General features: G+C 48.5%; 1 protein-coding gene across 1 annotated transcript; it reads left to right on the top strand.

Moving 5' to 3' along the window:
• Positions 1 to 10594: 10594 nt before the first annotated feature.
• On the top strand, positions 10595 to 22730 carry LOC125513519 (alkaline phosphatase D). Its single transcript, XM_048678650.1, has 9 exons — positions 10595 to 10835; positions 10938 to 11165; positions 11762 to 11883; positions 12114 to 12174; positions 17527 to 17667; positions 21045 to 21152; positions 21450 to 21678; positions 22032 to 22280; positions 22391 to 22730. Exons 1-9 carry the CDS (start codon positions 10704 to 10706, stop codon positions 22471 to 22473), a joined length of 1353 nt encoding a protein of 450 aa, XP_048534607.1. The 5' UTR covers positions 10595 to 10703; the 3' UTR covers positions 22474 to 22730.
• Positions 22731 to 22979: the final 249 nt, after the last annotated feature.

Here is a 22979-nt window from a genome sequence, read left to right as displayed (position 1 = left end):
ACAGAACTATTCTCCTCCATCTTGTAGCTATAGAACTTGTTGGGGACTTCATATCTCTCAACCCGGGCATTAGCTTGAAATATCAATTTCAGCTCTTGGAACATCGCATATGCTCCGTGGCGTTCAAAACATCTTTGAAGTCCTGGTTCTAAGCCGTAAAGCATGGCACACTGAACTATTGAGTAGTCATCAGATTGAGTCTGCCAGACGTTCATAACATCTGCAGTAGCTTGTGCAGCAGGTCTGTCACCTAGAGGAGCATCAAGGACATCATTCTTCTATGCAACAATGAGGATAGTCCTCAAGTTACGGACCTAGTGCGTGTAGTTGCTACCATCATCTTTCAACTTAGCTTTCTCTAGGAATGCATTAAAATTCAGGGAAACGGTAGCACATGCCATGATTTACAACATAGATATGCAAAAACTATTTAAGAGTAAGTTCATGATAAATTAAGTTCAATTAATCAAATTACTAATGAACTCCCACTTAAATAAACATCCCTCAAGTTATGTAAGTGATTCATGATCCAAATCAACTAACCCATGTCCGATCATCACATGAGATGGGGTAGTCATCAATGGTGAACATCTATATGTTAATCACATCTACTATATGACTCACGTTTGACCTTTCGGTCTCCAGTGTTCCGAGACCATATCTGTACATGCTAAGCTCGTCAAGTTTAACCCAAGTATTCTGCGTGTGTAAAACTGTCTTACACCCGTTGTATCTGAACGTAGAGTCTATCACACCCGATCATCATGAGGTTCTTTGAAACAATGAACTTTGGCAACGGTGCATATTCGGGGAGAACACTTTATCTTGAAATTTAGTGAATGGATCATCTTATAATGCAAGCAAAATAAGATGCATAAAGGATAAACATCACATGCAATCAAAATATGTGACATGATATGGCCATTAACATCTTGTGCTTTCGATCACCATCTCCGAAGCATCATCATGATCTCCATCGTCACCAGCTCGACACCTTGATCTCCATCGTTGCGTCGGGGTCATCTCGCCAACTGTTGCTTCTACAACTATTGCTAATGCATAGCCATAAAGTAAAGCAATTACATGGCGCTTGCATTTCATACAATAATTAAGAGACAACCCTAAGGCTCTTGCGGGTTGTCGATATTACAAAACATGATCATCTCATACAACAACGTATATCACATCACGTCTTGATCATATCACATCACAACATGCCATGCAAAAACAAGTTAGACATCCTCTACTTTCTTGTTGCAAGTTTTGCGTGGCTGCTACGGGCTTCTTGCAAGAACCGTTCTTAAGTACGCAAAACCACAATGGTGATTATCAATTTTGCTGTTTTAACCTTCTTCAAGGACTGGGCGTAGTCAAATTCGATTCATGTAAAGTAGGAGAAACAGACACCCGCCAGCCACCTTTATGCAAAACAAGTTGCATGCCAGTCGGTGGAATCGGTCTCATGTGGGTGGACATGTATGGTTAGTCTGGGATGCTTCATTCCACAATACCGCCGAATCAAAATAAGATGTTGGTGGTAAGCACTTTGACCATCACTGCCCACAACTCCTTTGTGTTCTACTCATGCATATCATCTACGGATAGACCTGGCTCGGATGCCACTGTTGGGGAAAGTTGCATGGAAACAAAAAAATTCTACGCACACGCAAGATCTATCCATGGAGATGCATAGCTACGAGAAGGGGAGAGCATCTTCATACCCTTGAAGATCGCTAAGCGGCAGCGTTTATCAACGTGGTTGATGTAGTCGTAGACCTTCACGATCCGTCCCGATCAAGTAACGAACGTACGGCACCTCCGTGTTCAGCACACGTTCAACTCGATGACGTCCTCGCCTTCTCGATCCAACAAGAGAGAGCGAAGTAGTAGATGAGTTCCGGCAGCACGACGACATGGTGACGGTGGTGGTGAAGAACAATCTCCGTAGGGCTTCGCCAAGCACAACGAAAACTATGATGGAGGAAAAACTAGAGGGAACGGGGTTGCGGGCACACGACTTGGTGAATCTTGATGTTTCTTGGGTGCTAGCCCTGCTCCTCCATTATATGTTGAGCCCTAGGGTCGAAACTTGGAGTAAAAGCCTCCTCAAAGTAGGTTTTGCCCGAAAGGCAAGAGTCCTTCTCGGACTCCAGGACCAGACGCCAGGGTCCCTGGCCTCCGCAAAACTGCCTTTTGCACTTACCAAAAACCTCGTGGGCTTTACCCCTTGGCCCAAATAAAGTGTTCTCGCACCAGAACATTTCGGGAAACATTTGAAATCCCTTCCGGTGAATTCCAGAACCTTTTCGGAAGCCAAGCACTATTATCCCATGTATCAATCTTTACCTCCAGACTATTCCGGAGCTCCTCGTCATGTCCATGATCTTATTACAAACTCCGAACAACATTCGATCACCAACATACATAACTCATATAATACTATATCGTCAACGAACGTTAAGCGTGCGGACCCTACAGTTTTGAGAATGATGTAGACATGACCGAGACGCCTCTCTGGTCAATAACCAATAGCAGAACCTGGATGCCCATATTGGTTCCTACATATTCTACGAAGATATTTATCAGTCGAACCTTATGACAACATACGTAATTCCCTTTGTCTATCGGTTTGTTACTTGCCCGAGATTCTATCGTCGGTATCCTCATACCTAGTTCAATCTCGTTACCGGAAAGTCTCTTTACTCATTCCATAATACACCATCTCGTAACTAACTCCTTAGTCACATTGCTTACAAGCTTCTTGTGATACGTATTACCGAGAGGGCCCAAAGATACCTCTCCGATACACGGAGTGATAAATCCTAATCTTGATCCATGCCAACTCAACAGACACCTTCGGAGATACCTGTAGAGCATCTTTATGATCACCCAGTTACGTTGTGACGTTTGATAGCACATAAGGTATTCCTCCGGTATTCGGGAGTTGCATGATCTCATAGTCGAAGGAATATGTATTTGACATTGAGAAAGCAATAGCAATAAATTAAACGGTCATATGCTAAGCTAACGAATGGGTCTTGTCCATCACATCATTCTCCTAATGATGTGATCCCGTTATCAGTGACAACACATGTCTATGATTAGGAAACCTTAACCATCTTTGATCAACGAGCTAGTATAGTAGAGGCTTTACTAGGGACACGGTATTTGTTTATGTATCCACACATATATTTAAGTTTCCGATCAATACAATTCTAGCATGAATAATAAAACTTTATCATGATAAGGAAATATAATAATAACAACTTTATTATTGCCTCTAGGGCATATTTCCATCACCCTCGTCCTACGCAGTCATGGCGGAAGAGCAGCTTGTGTCGTTTGTGTCGGCGTTGCGACAGGTGTAGGAGGACTAACTGTGACGCCCCCAATTTAATCGTACACTAATCATACACGCAAACGTGTACGATCAAGATCAGGGACTCACGGGAAGATATCACAACACAACTCTACAAATAAAATAAGTCATACAAGTATCATATTACAAGCCAGGGGCCTCGAGAGCTCGAATACAAGAGCTCGATCATAGACGAGTCAGCGGAAGCAACAATATCTGAGTATAGACATAAGTTAAACAAGTTTGCCTTAAGAAGTCTAGCACAAACTGGGATACAGATCGAAAGAGGCGCAGGCCTCCTGCCTGGGATCCTCCTAAACTACTCCTAGTCGTCATCAGCGGGCAGCACGTAGTAGGCACCTCCGGTGTAGTAGGAGTCGTCATCGACGGTGGCGTCTGGCTCCTGGGCTCCAACATCTGGTTGCGACAACCAGGTAGAAGGGATAGAGGGAAAAGAAGGAGAAAGCAACCGTGAGTACTCATCCAAAGTACTCGCAAGCAAGGAGCTACACTACATATGTATGCATTGGTATCAAATGGAATAAGGCTATCATATGTGGACTGAACTGCAGAAAGCTGGAATAAGAGGGGGATATCTAGTCCTTTCGAAGACTACGCTTCTGGCAGCCTCCGTCTTGCAGCATGCAGAAGAAATAGACTGAAGTCCTCCAAGTAGCATCGCATAGCATAATCCTAACCGATGATCCTCCCCTCGTCGCCCTGTGAGAGAGCGACCACCGGTTGTATCTGGCACTTGGAAGGGTGTGTTTTATTAAGTATCCGGTTCTAGTTGTCATAAGGTCAAGGTACAACTCCAAGTCGTCCTGTTACCGAAGATCACAGCTATTCGAATAGATTAACTTCCCTGCAGGGGTGCACCACATAACCCAACACGCTCGATCCCATTTGGCCGGACACACTTTCCTGGGTCATGCCCGGCCTCGGAAGATCAACACGTCGCAGCCCCACCTAGACCAACAGAGAGGTCAGCACGCCGGTCTAAACCTAAGCGCCCAGGGGTCTGGGCCCATCGCCCTTAGCACACCTGCACGTTGCGTGGGCGGCCGGAAGCAGACCTAGCCTAGTAGGCGTTCCAGTCCAATCCAGCGCGCGCCGCTCCGTTGCTGACGTCACGAAGGCTTCGGCTGATACCACGACGTCGAGTGCCCATAACTGTCCCCGCGTAGATGGTTAGTGCGTATAAGCCAGTGGCCAGACTCAGATCAAATACCAAGATCTCGTTAAACGTGTTAAGTATCTGCGAACGCCGACCAGGGCCAGGCCCACCTCTCTCCTAGGTGGTCTCAACCTGCCCTGTCGCTCCGCCTCAAAGTAACAGTCGGGGGCCGTCGGGAACCCAGGCCCACCTCTACCGGGATGGAGCCACCTGCCCCTTCAGCCCCCATCTCCGAACAGTATCACAGGTAAGGTAACTGTGCAAAGTATATTGTATATGCTCGTGATCACCTCCCGAAGTGATCACGGCCCAGTAGTATAGCATGGCAGACGGACAGGAGTGTAGGGCCATTGATGGAACACTAGCATCTTATACTAAGCAGTAGGATAGCAGGTAATGGTAACAACAGTAGTAGCAAGGATAGGCTATGCATCAGGATAGGAATAACGGAAAGCAGTAACATGCTACACTACTCTAATGCAAGCAGTATAGAGGAGAGTAGGCGATATCTGGTGATCAAGGGGGGGGCTTGCCTGGTTGCTCTGGCAAGAGAGAGGGGTCGTCAATACCGTAGTCATACTGGGTAGCAGCGGCGTCGGTCTCGGTGTCTAGCGAGAGAAGAGGGGGAAGAAACAATAAATATAATGCAAGCATATGCATAGTGATGCATGACATGACAAGTAACGGCGTTAGAGGTGCCCTAACGCGGTAGTAGGTGATACCGGTGAAGGGGGATGACATCCGGGAAAATATCCCCGGTGTTTCGCGTTTTCGGGCAGAGGAGCCGGAGGGGGAAAGTTGCGTGTTCGCTATGCTAGGGATATGTGACGGACGAACAGACTGCGTATCCGGATTCGTCTCGTCGTTCTGAGCAACTTTCATGTACAAAATTTTTCCATCGGAGTTACGGTTAATTTTCTATAATTTTCCAAAGTTTTATCAATATTCTAGAATTTTGTGTTTAATTTAAATCCGAATTGACCAAGTCAATGTGACTAGTCAAAAGGAGAGGTGGTGGCCCATATGACACTGATTTAATAATTTCCAAAATATTTGTCTAATCTATTTAGATGGGACCCACTTGTCATTTGCTAAAAGGGCTAGTTAGTACTAAACTAATCCTAAACTAAACATAGCCTAATTAACAAGGGCCGGCCATTAGTGGACAGAGTCCAGCCGGCCACACACGCACACCACACACACGCACGCTGTACACACAACACACGCACACACAGTGGTAGGGGTTAATTTTGTTCTCTGTTTAGAAAAGATAGCATTTTGTGATTTTTATGGGAATTAATCCATGCATCAAATTGATTTGGTCCAATGGAAACATTTGAGCTTTGACAAGTATACTACCTACAAATATTATTCTTACTCCGGTTAACAGTTATTTAACCGATGTTTAGGGGCTGTCTAGGGGGTTACTCGGTGTGAAATTAGAAAAGCTAGCTAGTACCTACAGTACCTAGCAGTACAAAGCAGCACTAGTGAGCAGCGGCAACAGGTGTGGGCGCGAGGCCGGGAGCAGCAGCCTGCGGCTGCGGGCAAGCGGGCAGGCGCGCGTGTGCACGAAGCCGGTGCGGCTGGGTTCGCGTGGGCGTCGTGCAGGCAGCAGCAGCAGCGGCCGCGCGCAGTAGCAACGCAGCAGCAGCAGCGACAGCAAGTGCAGGGGCGGCGGCGAAACAACAGGGCAACGGCAGCGGGGAGCGGAGGCAGGCGCAGGGCGTGCGCTGGGGTGTGGGACGGCCGCATGCGGCGCGTGGTGACGGCTACAAGGGCCGCGGGCCGCGTGGGGCGTGGCCAGCGCGAGCAGGCGCGGGCGGCTACGACGAGGTGAGGCACGGCAGGGACTGCACGCGCTGGTGCTACGGCCTACTACGGCGCCGATGAACACGGCCGAGGGCTCAGGCGAACTCGACGTCGACCGAAACGACGACGACGAGCGCCGTGGCGGAGACGATCTACGATCATGGCGGCTAGCTAGCCAGAGGGGTGGAACCGAAGCGTGGGGAGGAGTAGAAGGAGCAGAAGCTCACTGGGGAGGCACACGGGGGCCCGGCGGTGGCTTAGTAGCAGCAGAGCAGCCGGCGTTGACGTAGAGGCGGCAGCGGTCGAGGGAAGAAAACAAGCTCGATGCGGCCGAGGCGGTGGATCCGAGCTCCAAGTAGAGGGCGCAGACGACGTAGAGGAGCTCGGCGTAGCTCCTGGGGACGACGGCGGGGGTTCGGGGCGGTGGCTTCGGGCGTCCACGGGCTCGGCGACGTCGACGAGGAAAAGCAGACGGGGGCGCGAGGGAGGAAGGGGAACGGGGAAGCTTAGGGTTTGGGCCGCACTGGGTGTATTAGTAGGGCGCCAGGGGGGGCGGATGGCCGCCACGCCCGGCCATCGCCGGCGGATGGGCGCCACGATCCCCCTGCCCCCTGTAGCAGAGGAAGGGGAAGGTGGGGAGGAGCTGGGCCGGCCTGGTGGCTTTGTGGCCCAACTGGTCCACGAGGCCCACTAGGGGAGGGGGTGTTGTTTTGTTTTCTTTGCTTCTTCCCTTTTTTTTATTTCTCTTTTTACAGTTTTAGTTTTATTTTATTTTGAATAGAAATTAGCTTTATAAAATATAGTAGCAACATCTAGATTGGTTTTACTAGTTATACCACTGCCACATTTAGTTTGAGGAACAAATAAAATAGTTTAGTATTTTTATAATTTAAATAGCATTTAATAATTCTTTTTAGCCGCTGTTATATTCACCAAAGGGCATTTAATTATTTTACAAAAGTGTTGGGTCACCACCATAATTAGTTATGGTATAATTGCCACACTTTGAACATTTTATTTTTCATGTTTGGCAATTTGAATTTTGGACTTTGATTTGAATTTGAAATTTGAACCGGTTTCAAACCAATGCGAGTTCAACAACAGTAGTCATGATGACGTGGCATCATTAGCTAGGAATTATTGTAGCTTAATTATCCGGGCGTCACACTAACGGTGCAGATTTTCGTCAGTACCCTCGGCAGGGTGCCTTGCGTAGCTGAAAGTCACATATCGGAGGTCACACGAGGTATTTACCCAAGTTTGGGCCTTCGAAGAGTAATACCCTACGTCCTACACTCTTGCTTGTTGTTATTCATGGCGGGGGATACCTCGTGCATGGGATTACAATGGTGTAAGGAGAGATGACTACCGAGAGTTGTTCTACCAGACAGTAGATGACAATGCGAGCCTCCTAGCCTTCCCTTATGTACACGGTGGAGGCTAAGGTTTTACATGGGGAGATGCGATCTAGGAATGGGCCCTCCGACGGCTCTTGCGTGTTATGTGGTCAACATGAAGATGCCAACCACATATTTTTCAACTATCACCTCGCTCGCTTTGCTTGGAGTGCGGTTAGGGAGGCTTTCGGTCAGAACTGGAATCCCCGCTCAGCCTTGGACCTGCGCGCTTTGCTAGTCGCTCATAGGGGTGGCTTCGGCCGTGTCTTATGGAGTTGCGTGGGAGCTTTGTTGTGGTCCATTTGGACCACTCGCAATAAGATGACTATCGAGCATAAATTTCCTTCTCACCCGGCTGACATTATTTTTAAATGCCACTTATTTCTTCAGACATGGACGCCGTTGGGGAAACGGCGTGATGCGGATCGGATGACGGAGGCTATGGAGCGGATTCGGTTGATCCAGATTGATATCCGTCACTAGCCTGCCGTAGGTTCTGACCTTTTGGTCCGGCCTAGTGCTTTATGTTGCTTCTCTCCCATTTGCAGGCTTCGGCCGGTAACATGTACCGTACCTTGGCTGCGGCCATTTTATCTCTGTTGTTATGTGTTGAATCTGTTGAATCCTGTCTTATGTGGACTTTATTAATTTAAAGCCGGACGCTTCCGGCGTCTTCGTTCTAAAAAAAAATGCGATCTAGGTGCCCGCCGCCGTCAACTTGGAGGCCAAGATGATCCAGGGACGTCTATCCCTTCCTCCGGGATCGTTCCTGTCGTTGGGTATATGGTGGGCCCATCGGCAGGCCGGCTGTCGGGCACAGTGAGTAGCCCCCGAGCGCGTCAAAGGTCACGGAAGTTAGTCTTTGAGATCTTTGGTGGGCTCTTTTCTCTGTAGAGCTCCATCTTCAAAAAATGCTTTGTTGGGGGACCGGCCTCTTGGAGTTCTTGTTGCGCGTAGCTTCAGGAGTGCCTGTGCTGCGTATGACTCTTCCGAGCGGGCCTGCAGGGAAACAGAGGCCAACCTTCGCGCGAACCGGTTGCTTTGTAGATGGAGTGGTCCGCTCCCCGATAATTGCTAAGCGCACATTAGATATTGGATTAGATTAATTGTGACGGTTAGATCTAATTAGATGAGACTAATGAGAAAAAGGCCCCCCACTTTGTATTACAAAGCAAACATTCGATACAATCAATAATAGGTGCTGGGACAGAAGCAGCACAACCACGCTCAAAAAGAAAAGAAAGAGAAAAAAAATAAAAGAAACAAATGTCGATAATGGCGAATCGACAAAGACGACGGAGCCTCGTGACCACTGCTTCCACCGAAAATCGTCCCCCCAAGCTCCGAGACTCCGAAGCGCCGATATCAATCAACACCTTCAAGAAGGGACGCGACGATGACGACGCTGCTGCCAAGGGTTTCTCTCGGTACACGGTGAGGAAAGAGGAAGGGTAGCCCCGACGCCCTCCAGGAAAGTCTGATGGCACCCTCAGGCGCCACCGCGTCGGTGTCAGCCAAGCCAACAGGGATTTCTCCCGATCCCATCCTCCACCTCAGGCACTCCGATGCTCGCCACCAAACCGACTACCACCCTGTGCACACAGACACGAAGCTTCCCACGCTGTCTCACCACGGCACCGCGATGATGGCCTACACAGCGAGGAAGGGGAGCCGGGACTAGGGCAGCAGCACCGTCAGCATACTAGAGGCCCCGACCTCCACCGTCCACGACGGTAGCCGGCCAGACGCCAAAGCGGGAGCCTGCCGGGCCCGTGACCCCACAGGTCCGGCCGGGCCTTCAGAGGCCCGGACAACTCCCGCCTCCACGCCGCAGCTGGCATGCCGTCGGCGTCGCTACCCCCCGTCCGAGCTGCTCCACCACCTCACCACACAGACGACGATGAAGCCACGCCGGGGGCCGCCCCGCTAGGACCATCGGTCAACCAGCGCCACCACGCCGTCTCGCCGCCAAGGGGCCGCGCCACCACCAAGCGAGCCGCCGGCCACCGCACCGGGACGCCGAGCCGTCATCAGGCCGAGGGGCACCACCGCCGCCCCCATGCCCCGGGCAGGGAGCCGCGCGCGCCGGGACAGGCAGGCCCCGCCGCCGCCAACACCACCCGGCCAGCGCCGGGGGCGCCTGTCGACGACGGCAGGGAGGCAAGGAGCGACGAGGGCGGCCGAAGGGGAGGCAGGGCTCGCGCCGCCCCGGCCACCTCCTGGGGAGTCGGCGCGGAGCGGATCCGGGGAAAGTGGGGGGGGGGAGGGGACGGGGGCGGGGGCGGCCGGCGGCGGCGGGGCCTAGGTATAAATGTTTGCTCTTTTATAAATAGTATAGATATAGCATCAATTCATATATGTAAGTCATAAGTTACTTTTACATTATTTTTTGTGTTGATTGTATATGTGTTCGGCGATTGCAACATAAATATGTAACGCACCCTTTATTTCTTTTGTCATAGAAACGACATTCTTTTGAATGCAGTTCAATTTTTTTCTATTTCATATTATCTGTATTTTCTACTACTTTAGTTTATTTACTTGTGTTAGTTTTAGATATTTTTGTCGTAAGGTTCCCGCAACAATGCACCGGATACCATCACAGGTACTTCCTTCATTCCTAAATGTAATTTTTTTAAAGATTTCAATAAAGATGCTATATTTTAGAGTACAGATTCACTCATTTTGTTTTATATATAGTCTATATTAAAATCTTCAGAAATAGTTATATTTAGGAACGAAGGAAGTATATATTAGAAAAAAGAAAAGAAAATAGGGTCATCAAGCTGTTGCTTCCCTCGTCCGCCACCCACCTGCTTTGTTTACCACATCACACGTATCACCAGGATCCATCGATGCAATTCGGGAAAAAAAGGAAAACGTGGGAACTGGAATATCCCCACTTCTCCGCGGAACCCCCCACCATTTCTCCTCTCTGCTCTCAAGCTCGCTCGCACCAATGGCCGGCTCCCGGCTCGTCCATCTCTTCCTTCTCATCCTCTTCTTCCCCTCCCTCCGCGCCGCCCCCAACACCACCGCCGTGGTGTCCAGGATCGCATTTGGCTCCTGCGCCAACCAGAGCGCGCCCCAGGTGCTCGACGGAACGCCCGCTGCACCGCCTGGCCTCAACTTTCTTGCCCTTGCTTGAGTGGATGGATGTGACGGGGGTCTGTTTGCTGTTGTTTCCTTGCAGCCCGTGTGGGAGGCCATCGTGGGGTTCGACCCGCAGGTCTTCATCTGGCTCGGGGACAACGTCTACGGGGACAACAAGCGCCCGTTCCGGGTGTTCGGGAGGGAGCGCACGGTGGGGCCCTGGAGGAACGTGCCGCGCTTCTACCCGGCGACCGAGGAGGAGCTGCGCCGGAAGTACGAGCTGGCCAAGGCTAACCCGGGGTACGCCAAGCTGAGGGAGAGGGCTAGGGTGAGCTCCCCGTCGTTTGCTCTCTTGAAATTGCTAGCTGTGGTCAATTGCCATTGCCTGTGTATTCGGTAGTCGGTCGTTAGATTTTGTTTCTCTAGGGTCGACCAGGACCAGTTCCGTTTCCTGATGGCACCAACTGTTGTTGCTAGTGACTTCACTGTCTTGTGAGATTTTGCTTCTTTATTAGTACAGGGTTAAATAGTCCATTGTTTTGTCTGGTCTCTGTGTCTGCAAGTCCAAAACATGGTTTGTTGGAGCTGGGTGGGGGAGGTGTCTTGTGGTTTTGGGGTTGTGTTTGTCTTCATTACAAAATTCAATATCATGCAATGCAGTATGTTGATGACACTGATTATTCCACAGCAGTGAGGGAGTCAATTTCATGCTATCTAGAATGTTAATCTACTACAACTGAGCAGTGAGGAGTAGGCTGCCACAAAATTTTATTTGTTCATTTTATTGCTCAGTGCTATGTTTGCGAATCGGGACAGTTTTACATGAAGATTCCTGCAACTTTGTTACTGTTTCTTATTTCAAAATTTCCACTTTTACTAGTTAATTAAGAACTTGGCATCACTATTGTTCACTATAATGTGCAGGTCATTGGAACATGGGATGACCATGATTATGGAGTGAATGATGCAGGAAAGGAATATAGTGGAAAAGTGTTATCCCAAAGGCTTCTATTAGATTTCCTGGATGAAGACGAAGACAGCCCACGGTATATACGCATGACCGCTGGAATTAATTATGAGTTCTTGATCTTCTTTTGTCGGTCACTGCCTTGTAAATGATGGTGCTCCAGAATTCCTTTGTTTTTGCTTTATGATGTTTCTTGCAAATCTGTTTTTCCGCAGAATATTCGAATCTTCTATGAATATTTCAGGATCTTCACACCTAAAGTTGCAGGCCATCAGAAACCTCACAGTACTTTCTCTCTTGTTTATTTAGGAGGAAACAAGCAGGTGTTTATGCCTCATACATGTTTGGCCCCGAAGGAAAACGTGTAAAGGTAGAGTCTATAATACCATGTGCAACTTTTGCTGTAAAACTTGAAGTATTATATTTGCCAAACTCTTGTTCAAATAGGATGTCTCCACAGGCATGCATAAACATGTTTGCGATTCTTCCAGTGTGCACCATGTTCCCCCTTTATCCTTATATAACTTGCAACCAAGTACCATTTCATAGGTTTCTAGAATATAAATATTTGAGCTCTTCTAGTTATCCCTTCAGCATCTTTTGCTTCATTATTTATATTCCTTACATGGAAACCCCCATCACAAGTTAGGTTTGTAACAACCTGGTACCTTGTGAATGCTGATTTGTGCTTGTCTTTTCAGTTGATGTTGCTTTTGCATATATAGTTTGTATGCTACTCCATATTTGTCAAGTCCAGCATGGTTAAACACAATACACTCATTGTTTATAACCAGTATAAAATAGCACCCTGGCAGATATAATGAGCACCGTCATAAGTTTTGAGTTGTTGATGTTAGAGTTATATTAGTGATGACTTTTGGTCTTTGCATTCTAGCCTTTTGGCATCCTCATGTACTTGTATATATGTTGCCTTTGGCCTCCTAATAATAATATTAAGTTGCTTTCGTAACATGGTATTAGAGCTCTAGGTATTTTTTTCGCACGTCGCAACTCGTGCTACTCCCGATCCAATCTCCTGCACAGCCGCCGTTGCTCTCTTTCCTGCCGGCCGTGATTTTGCTTTTGCTACACGTGCTTGACGTCCAATTAGCTGATCCATCGCTGTGTTGGATCCTATCGGAGTGTGTCCCGATCGATTGAGCCGCTGGCCGCTTGTATTCCTCCAAGGTCGCCGCCGGCCGTCTGTCTTCCTCCGCGGCTGCCGGCCGCCGGCCTCGTCTGTGCCCCTGCTGCCTTCCGCGGCGCCGTCGGCCGCCGGCCTCGTCCGCGCCGCTGCTGCCTTTCGCGGCGCCGTCGGCCATCGGCCTCGTCCGCGCCGCTGCTGCCTTCCGCTACTGTCCGCGGGCGCTCGAGTGGTCGTGCATCCGTTCATAGCTGCTGCTGTTTCGTGTCTAGGCATCCATCCGCTCCAGATCGAGAGCTCTCCAGATCAAGCAGAGGCAGCAACTATGGGAGGTCAACTGCTCCGCCTCGGCTGTTCGTCTGCTGGATTGAATCGAGTCGCCGCAGTTGGTCTGTTTCGTTTTTGGCCTGGGGTGCTGCCTTTGGGACTCGGCTGTTGGCCTGAGGCCTGATTCTTTGGCTGTTGCCTGATCTTTTCACTATTGTCAAAAAAAATGGAAGAAAAAGAAACTGGCATGATGTTTCGGTCGGGCCTGCGTCTTCGTCGCCATCCACACACTTTCGAAGGCGTTCCCTATATTGATCCAGTCTCGCACATGCGCCATTGCTCGGTGCTTGGTGCATGTCCGTCTGCGATGTTGTCCCCTTCAGAGTCTTCAACAGGCTGTGCTGGTCGCTATACGTCGACTCCTCTTGCAGCTTCCGTGCACGGCAGTGGCCGCTCTACGTCGACTCTTCCCACGACTTCCGCACCTGGTGATTGTCGCTCTACGTCGACTCCTCTCGTGGCTTCCGTGTTTGGCGGTGACCGCTCTACGTCGACACCCTTAGTGGCTTTCTCATGCGGCTCTACGTTGACTCGCTACTCCCGGTCGACTCTGCACGCAGCTTCCACAGGTGGAGGCGACTGCTCATCATCGGCAGGTGTTTCTACCTCGACCTCTTCGGCCGTGTCCCTGTCTGTGCATGAGATTGCACAGCTGAAATGCATGCTTGATGCTTGGGATTCTTCACCGATGGTTTCTACAGGTTCTATGGCTAACTCTTCTGGCACTGAGAAACCACCTTCCACTCATTCAGGTACATCCCCATGGATTCTTGATACTGGAGCGTCTTTTCATATGACTTATGATTCTTCCACTTTGACCTCTATTCAACCTGTGGAGTCTCATGTTCGTGTTCTTACAGCTGATGGCACTCCCCTCCCTGTAGCTAGTCGAGGCACTCTTAGCACTTCTTCATTTCATGTTCCCTCTGTCGCTCATGTTCCTCGACTTACCATGCAACTCATATCTGGTGGTCAGATTGTTGACTCTAGTTGTAGGGTTATTCTCGACTTCGATTCATGTTCTATTCAGGATCGTCGCACGGGCGCTCTGCTTGGTGCTGGCCCTTGACGCTCTGATGGTCTCTGGGAGCTTGACTGGCTTCGTCTTCCCTCCGTTGCCACCGCCGCCAGTCTCACACCCCCTATAGCTGCATCTACCAGCTCTTTTCAGTAGTGGCATCATCGTCTTGGCCATTTATGTGGTTCTCGTCTCTCATCTTTGGTTCATCGCGGTGTTCTGGGGTCTGTCTCTCGTAACGCTTTGTTGGATTGTCTGGGTTGTCGGCTTGGTAAGCAGATTCAGTTACCCTACCCTCACAGTGAGTCGGTGTCTGAGCGTCCTTTTGATCTCATTCACTCTGATGTTTGGGGTCTGGCTCCCTTCGCTTCGAAAGGGGGTCATCGCTACTATATTATCTTCATAGATGATTTTTCTCGGTACACTTGGATCTATTTCATGTCTTCTCGTAGTGAGGTCTTACCTATATACAACCTTTTTGCCGCCATGGTTCATAACCAGTTTTCCACTCCTATTCGTGGTTTTCGCGCAGATTCAGCTGGTGAGTATATCTCCCATGCACTGCGAGGATTTCTTGCTGAGCAGGGTACTCTTACTTAGTTCTCTTGCCCTGGTGCTCATGCTCAGAATGGTGTGGCTGAGCGCAAGCATCGTCACCTTCTTGAGACGGCGCGTGCAATGATGATTGCTACCTCTCTTCCGCCTCACTTTTGGGCTGAGGCTGTTACCACTTCCACCTATCTCATCAACATTCAACCTTCTGCTGCTCTACAGGGTGGTATTCCTCTCGAGCATCTTTTTGGTCGTTCTCCCGATTATTCGGCACTCCATTCGTTTGGTTGCGTTTGCTATGTTTTGCTTGCCCCTCGTGAGCGCACCAAATTGACCGCTTAGTCTGTTGAGTGTGTTTTTCTTGGATACAGTGATGAGCATAAGGGCTATCAGTGTTGGGATCCTGTCGGTCGCCGGATGCGTATTTCCCGGGATGTGACTTTTGATGAATCTCGTCCCTTCTACCCACGTCCATCCTGCTCGGCTTTTTTCTACGGAGGACATCTCTTTTCTTACATGTCCAGATACACCACCCTTTGTGCCCAGTATTCCTACTCCTCATCTTGCTGTTGCAGATCCGACCCCGTCCTCTCCTACGTTTTCTTCTCCTCCCTCATCGCATGACTCTCCACCTCCATCGTCGGTACCTTCCCCTTCTCCACCTTCATCACCGATACCTTCCCCTTCTCCACCTTCATTCGCCGATACATTCCCCTTCTCCACCTTCATCACCGATACATTCCCCGTCTCCACCTTCAGTGATTCGACCTCTTCCCTCATTTCCTTTCCATTATACTCGCCGTTCACATGTTGTGGATAAGTCTACAGATGTGCCCTCTACTTCTGATGTGTCGTCTTCCTCCTCTCACCCGACTTATGGTCTTCGTTCTCGGCCTTGTCCGCCCCCTGACCGTTATTCTCCTTCTCACTATGGTCTTTCCATCGTTCTTGAGCCGACTTCTTATCGAGATGCTATTGTTCATCCTGAATGGCAGTTTGCGATGGCAGAGGAGATTGCTGCCCTTGAGCGCAATGGCACGTGGGACCTGGTTTCTCTTCCTTCCCGTGTTCGTCCCATCACTTGTAAGTGGGTCTATAAGATTAAGACTCGCTCTGATGGTTCTCTTGAGCGTTATAAAGCTCGTCTTGTGGCTCGTGGCTTTCAGCAGGAGCATGGTTGTGATTACGATGAGACTTTTGCTCCTGTGGCCCATATGACTATTGTCCGCACACTTCTTGCCGTGGCCTCTGTTCGCCACTAGTCTGTGTCTCAGCTTGATGTTAAGAATGCTTTTCTTAATGGTGAGTTGCGTGAGGAAGTTTATATGCAGCCACCACCCGGGTATTCAGTTCCTGATGGCATGGTTTGCCGTCTTCGTCGATCTCTATATGGCCTTAATCAAGCCCCCCGTGCTTGGTTTGAGCGTTTTGCCTCTGTGGTCACTGCAGCTGGTTTTTCGCCCAGCGCTGTTTGTCCACCTTTCTGCTCGTGGTCGCACTCTTCTTCTATATGTTGATGACATGATCATCACCGGCGATGATTCTGAGTACATTGCCTTTGTTAAGGCCCGTCTCAGTGAGCAGTTTCTTATGTCTGAACTTGGTCCTTATGTTACTTTCTTGGGATTGAGGTTTCCTCCACCTCTGATGGCTTTTCTATTTCCCAAGAAAAGTATATTCAGGATCTTCTTGCTCGTGCGGCTCTTAGTGATGAGCGCACTGCTGAGACTCCTATGGAGCTCAATGTTAACCTTCGCGCTTCTGATGGCGAGCTCTTGTCTGATCCGACGCGTTACCGTCATCTTGTTGGGAGTCTTGTCTATCTTGCTGTCACTCGTCCGGATATCTCATATCCTGTCCATATTTTGAGCCAGTTTGTTTCGCTCCCACTTCAGTTCACTATAGTCACCTTCTTCGTGTTCTACGATATCTTCGTGGCACGATCTCTCATCGTCTCCTTTCCCCCCGTTCTAGCTCATTACAGCTCCAAGCCTATTCAGATGCTACGTGGGCTAGTGATCCTTCGGATCGCCGTTCACTTTCTGCTTACTGTGTTTTTCTTGGTGGTTCTCTCATTGATTGGAAGACGAAGAAACAGACTGTAGTTTCCCGTTCGAGTGCTGAGGCCGAGTTGAGAGCTATGGCTCTTCTGACGGCAGAGGTGACTTGGTTACGATGGCTACTGGAGGATTTTGGTGTTTCTGTTACTACACCTACCACTCTCTTGTCCGACAGTACAGGTGCTATCAACATTGCACGGGACCCCATGAAGCATGAGCTTACCAAGCATATTGGTGTTGATGCTTCCTACGTGTTACAGCTAGCGGACTTCTTCACGAAGGCACAGACTAGAGCACACGATAGATTTCACCTCTCCAAACTCAGTGTTGTGGATCCACCATGAGTTGGAGGGGGGGGGGGTGTTAGAGTTATATTAGTGATGACTTTTGGTCTTTTGCATTCTAGTCTTTTGGCATCCTCATGTACTTGTATATATGTTGCCTTTGGCCTCCTAATAATATTAAGTTGCTTTCGTAACAGTTGACAACTTCTACATGCTCTAAAAGGGTTATTTATCAGTCAAAATCACAAAAGTGAACCAGTGTGTTTGCAAATTTCATTGAAGATTCCCCTTCACTATTAATTTTACGTGCACTACAGATATTCATACATTATTACAGGTAATAATGTTGGACACCAGATATCACAGAGACCCACTCTTAAGTGATGGAACTATACTTGGAGATCCTCAGTGGCAGTGGCTGGAGAGGGAGCTACGTGGTCCTCAGTCAGAGATGACCATCATTGGATCTTCAATTCAGGTAAATATATTCTCTCACTAGTCCTAAAATAGACACAGGGTAAACTCTGGTGGAAATGGATATAGGATACTGCAAAGTATGTGTTAGAAGGGATAGAGAGGGATTGGTGAAATCATTGATATATTGCTTGAGCCTCGTGGGCATATATATATGAGTACATGATCATCTTGGAGTAGCAAGGTAGAATAAATCTTACACTATCTTACGTTCCCTAAATAAACATTATACTCAACAACCCCCCCCCCCCCCCCCCCCCCCCCCCGGGGGCAGTCACAACGGTGGCGACGCAGACGGTAAGATTGGAGAAGAATCCGAAGGTAAGCCGACAAACATCCCCCCACAGTCGTAACGGTTGTGGCTGGAGTGGAAACCGACGAGGTTGCTCAAGCAAGGTGGTAGCCCTTTCTGCCGATGTCGATGTAGCCGAGAGCGTAGAGTGGTCTAGCCATGGTTGAGGTAGCCGTGCGAGGGACGCCGTGGTCGATGTCGAGTCGGGGTGACCGGTGTCGAGGTAGTTGTCGTGGACCGGAAAGAAGAGCAGCGGCGGCGGCGGCTAGGTTAGGAGTGCGGCGACGGTGCTTGAAGTAGGCGAGGAAGAGCCTGAAAGCATGACAAAGACCGGTACGAACGGTGGTGTTCCCGCGCCTAGGGAGGCAGCGCGACACATACCACGTAGAAGTCGACGCACGGGGATGGCGGAGTAGACCGCATGCCACGGCACTACGTCATGATGAGGCGACGCAGCGGCAGCGCGATGGTCGATGCAGCCACGGAGACGACCTGAAGCGGACGGCCTCGGGGCGGTGGTGGACCGCGGCCGGCGACACTACGGCCCAAAGGGCGACGCAGCGGCAGCACGCGGGTCGGTGCAGCCGCGAGAAGAACCACAAGATGAGGACGCTACTGTCCGATGAGACGACGCAGCGGCAATCCGGTGCTCAATCGGTGGAGAGGCGCGCATACGCGACGAAGATATTCACACAAGATCCTGCAAAGGACGAGGCACCCGGCCAGACGTGGCATGTCATGCAACGGGCTGGACACATATGCAGAAACACCAGCGTGAGACGCATGATGTACCATCAGCCAAGGCATGCATGCACACACACACACACGTGTTATCCAGGCCATGTGATGTGAATCAACTTGGCCTGCTTACCCTGCGCGGGCGGCCGCCAACATAGGCGCGCGAGCAACAACCCATGTCCGCGCGGGGCGCGTGAGTAGCCGCGGGGATCGAGGCCACCGGCACCCGGCCAGAGCCAAACCGCACGAGCGGCCACCACACCAGCGCACGGACGCATAGCTGCTTAGGCGCGATGCAGCAACCAAACCAGATGGATACAGACCAAGGCGATCTGAACGGACCACGGCGATGACCCGGCAAGCACGATGTGTAGATGGATACATGGGTGACGGTACGTCCTCCGGGGTGTCGTGTGCGTGCCAGATCGCACAGCTGGAGAGGTTGGTGTTGTCGATGTCGAAGTGAGGCGCGTGAGGGTCGACGGGCGGCGGTGGGCGACGCAAACCGATCTATAGATCGGAAAACCAAAAAAGAACACCGATCAAACGACCGGCGAGAGAAAAAACCCGGATCAATTGATCAGGAAAAAGACTCTCTAGGGCAGCCGATCAACGCGATCGGCGGACGAACCCTAGGTATGGGCGGCTTGGCCCCCGGTGACGATCATGGAGGTAGACCGCCCCGGGGGCGGCGCGGTGTGGAAGCGGCGACGGCTAGCGCTGTGGATCGAGGTTAGGCTGATACCATGTTAGAAGGGATAGAGAGTGATTGGTGAAATTGTTGATATATTGCTTGAGCCTCGTGGGCATATATACATGCAGGGGCGGGCCCAGTACAATTCATGGGTATTCTTTTTTTTTTGCGGGTGAATTCATGGGTATTCACTTCAATACCCATTATTTTGGCCAAAATATTATGTATATATAGTGTGTACCATGTACTGTATGAAATAAAAACGAGATATAGACAGAATAGCAGATTGTATCGCTTCCAGCCGAAGGATTAGCCAGCCCACCTCGTGCTTCTCTCCCTTTCACGCTCCAACATGGCCTAGTGGCCCAAATCTCTTTTCATCTAGTAGGTCAGTCCCAGCCCAATTCAAAATTATATAGTGGTCGTGGGCGCAATCAGACGCAGCCCTGATCGATCATCGATCGGATGAACCGCTCCGCCCACACTCCCAGTTCTCATCGCTAGAAAAAGCACCACGGTCCACAGCCGCACGGCGGCAGGAGCATCGGCGCGTAGTGGCAGGCTGACACGCGACCGCGACGCACATGCATCCAGGGTGTGAGATTGAGTCGAGGCATCAATCTCGTTCGTCAGTTGACACATCAATCTTTTCAGATACATTTTCTATTCTTTTTCTCAGATGTGCATTATGGCCTTTTAGATTAATTCTTAGATCCCCTAAAAAAAGGTTATTCTTGGATGGTTGCCCAGATTCATTTTTATGGAGGCGCTACAGAGTCGTTTGTTGGGCAAATATTTTTTTGTTTTGGATGTTTTGAAGAAGTTGGCATTAGTAGTACTGGATGTGAATTTATTTTGATGTACCGGCACTAGTACTAGTACCGATTGTACTCTCCATTGTTGTTAGATGTTACCACTTCATATGTTTAGTAATTAGTACTTTCATACATTCAACAATTCCAAGTTTTGATCCTAGATCAATAAGATGAATCTATGATGCTATTCCAATTTCCATGTTTTATCTTTTATATATTATACAATTTGTATAAAATGATGCTATCATCATTTATACATGCCAAAAACAAGTTGTCAAAAAACTGTAAGCTCTTAAGATTTTGAATACACACTCTTAAAATCCTGGGCCCGCCCCTGTATACATGAGTACATGATCATCTTGGAGTACAAGGCAAGGTAGAATAAATCTTACGCTATCCTATGTTCCCTAAATAAACATTATACTCAACAGTATGGATCTGGCCTAGGATCATGACTGGTCATGTTGTAAACTTAAACTTATCATAAAAGCATTGGAGCATGCAGGAACTTAGTGTGGTACAAGGAATTTGCAAAGTTTGGATATACACCTTCAGTTCATCATCACAATTTTGTGGCAGATGATAGTATTGAACCAAAGATTCTCTTATAATTTCATACATAGATAAAAAGATTCAGCAACATGAGTGGCATCTATGATTGATTTTAGTGAGAGAATTTGAATAATACGATCTTCCATGTGTTTAACAGCTGCTGAATGACTGCAGAAGAAGATTTTTTGCCTTTCTTTTGGCACTTCCATTATTATTTTATTATTATCTGTATTTGGTTTTTCATTGGAGTAGCATAGAGTAACAGAACATTTTCCAATGTGTTAATGCAGGTGGTGTCCAATCTTTCTGCCACCACTCGACCTTTGTTCTATGTGGAGTCTTGGGCACGCTTTCCGAGGGAAAGAGAACAGCTGTTTAGACTGATCGATAGCAGTAAGGTTGCTTACTATTACTTTACTATAAAAGGCAGTCCTTCGGCATATTCATTATGAAGTAGCTGCCATATTTTTGAGTTTTACTTTGTTTATGACCCATGTAAAGTATTCTCATATTAGAAAAAAATGTTTCCCAGTTTGATAACAGGTGTCCTTGTAACATGTTGTAAAGCTTTAGATTTACTCATTCTAGGAGTGTTGGATATTTAACAAGATTCCACAGATGTCATCTAAAATGAATATTTGCCTTACCTGTTTATTGTTTTCATGGAACATGTGCTGACTGCTGACTATATGCAGAGAAATGGGGTCTTATTTATTAGTGGTGATGTTCATTTTGGAGAAATCGCTCGTTTTGACTGCGGTGTTCAATATCCATTGTATGATATTACCTCGAGTGGTCTTACTCAGTCTGTCGAGAATTCTGTACCAGCAATATTTCAATCTGTTATGAGACTTCTGGCTTGGCTGACACCAACCCCCATGCGAGTCTTCAGCCCTAACTGCCGTCACAAATCATGCTCATATGGTAAGCTTTCATTTCCTTAGAATGTCATGACAGCATATACCCCCCTAAGTAACAATTGCCGTAGAACGTGTTTGAAGTGTTGGCTTACCGAATTGCCTTGCTTCTATCATATTACAATATGAAGGTTCTTTTCGGTTGCTGGTGTAGTTGTAATCTGTTCCCCCTTCTGCATATTTAGTACTTGTAGCTTCACAAGTTTTTTTCTTCTAAATGCTGCAGTTTAATGCTATTACCATGAAATTGTGAACATAGCATTACGAATTTTCAGCCCGTATTTGATTTATTTTCTGCTGTGGTTTGAGTTGTTCTTGTAGTCCTTCACCGGTTGGTCCTTTTGTTGTTGTATGTATCAGGTCAGCCAAATTTTGGAGCAATCGAAATAGATTGGAATGCAGTAACTCCATGGGTTAAAATTGAACTAAGAGATTTACAGGGCAATTCCGTTGATGGTGTGGAGTTCCCTATATCTGAGCTGAAGCCATCAAATGCACATGCAAACAAAAAAGAAGGGCATTCTTTTGAAGCACATTGTAGTCTCGAAACAGAGCTTCCATGGCTGGTACGGTACCGCCTTGCGATGCTGTTCTTTGGCACCATTGCCGGTATGCTACTAACATCGATCTCAACATTTCAAACCACGAATTCTTGCTTTCATCACATTGCAGCACTTGTCTAGTTGTATGTCTTGATGGATTCCATATGCTACCTGCAGTTTTTGTCGTTGCTTTGGTGCTTGTCGGAATCGCTTGCTGTTCAGCTACTAAAATGTTTACTAGGAAGTGCAAGATGGCATAGCTACACATGACAGTGGACAAGAGCAGAGACTTTTCGATCTGACTAGTGTTGGACACTGACCAGGTGAGCAGGGATGTTGATTGGCCAAGGATCAACATGACACTTACTTGATTGTGAATATAGCACGCTGTGAGCACATACTGGAAAGTGTAACGAAGCTGTGACGAGTCTTCATATAGGTGGAGAAATGATGCCATGGAAATCCGTTTGGTTGGCAATGAATGAACAAATATACGGGTTTATTTGTTTGTTTTCTATGCATTTTTGTTAGGACCTCTTAACCAGCGAACGTCAGCTGGGAAGGATGACAATTGCAAACGATTTGCGTGGCAGTTTATGTTGGCAGAGGATGACAAGTTTAGTTGGCAAGTATGACAAATCTGCCCCAATTCATTTTTTGCCAGGATTTGCCGTGCTTACAAACAAAAACTGTCATCCTCGCGACAATATAAATTGTCATAAAAAACATATGATTTGTCATTCTCTCCAGCGAACATCAGCCGAGT

This window comes from Triticum urartu, chromosome 6, assembly GCF_003073215.2.
Source record: "Triticum urartu cultivar G1812 chromosome 6, Tu2.1, whole genome shotgun sequence".
NCBI lineage: Eukaryota > Viridiplantae > Streptophyta > Magnoliopsida > Poales > Poaceae > Triticum > Triticum urartu.
The sequence above is the reverse complement of the archived record's forward strand: the minus strand, read 5'-3'. Positions and strand labels throughout refer to the sequence as shown.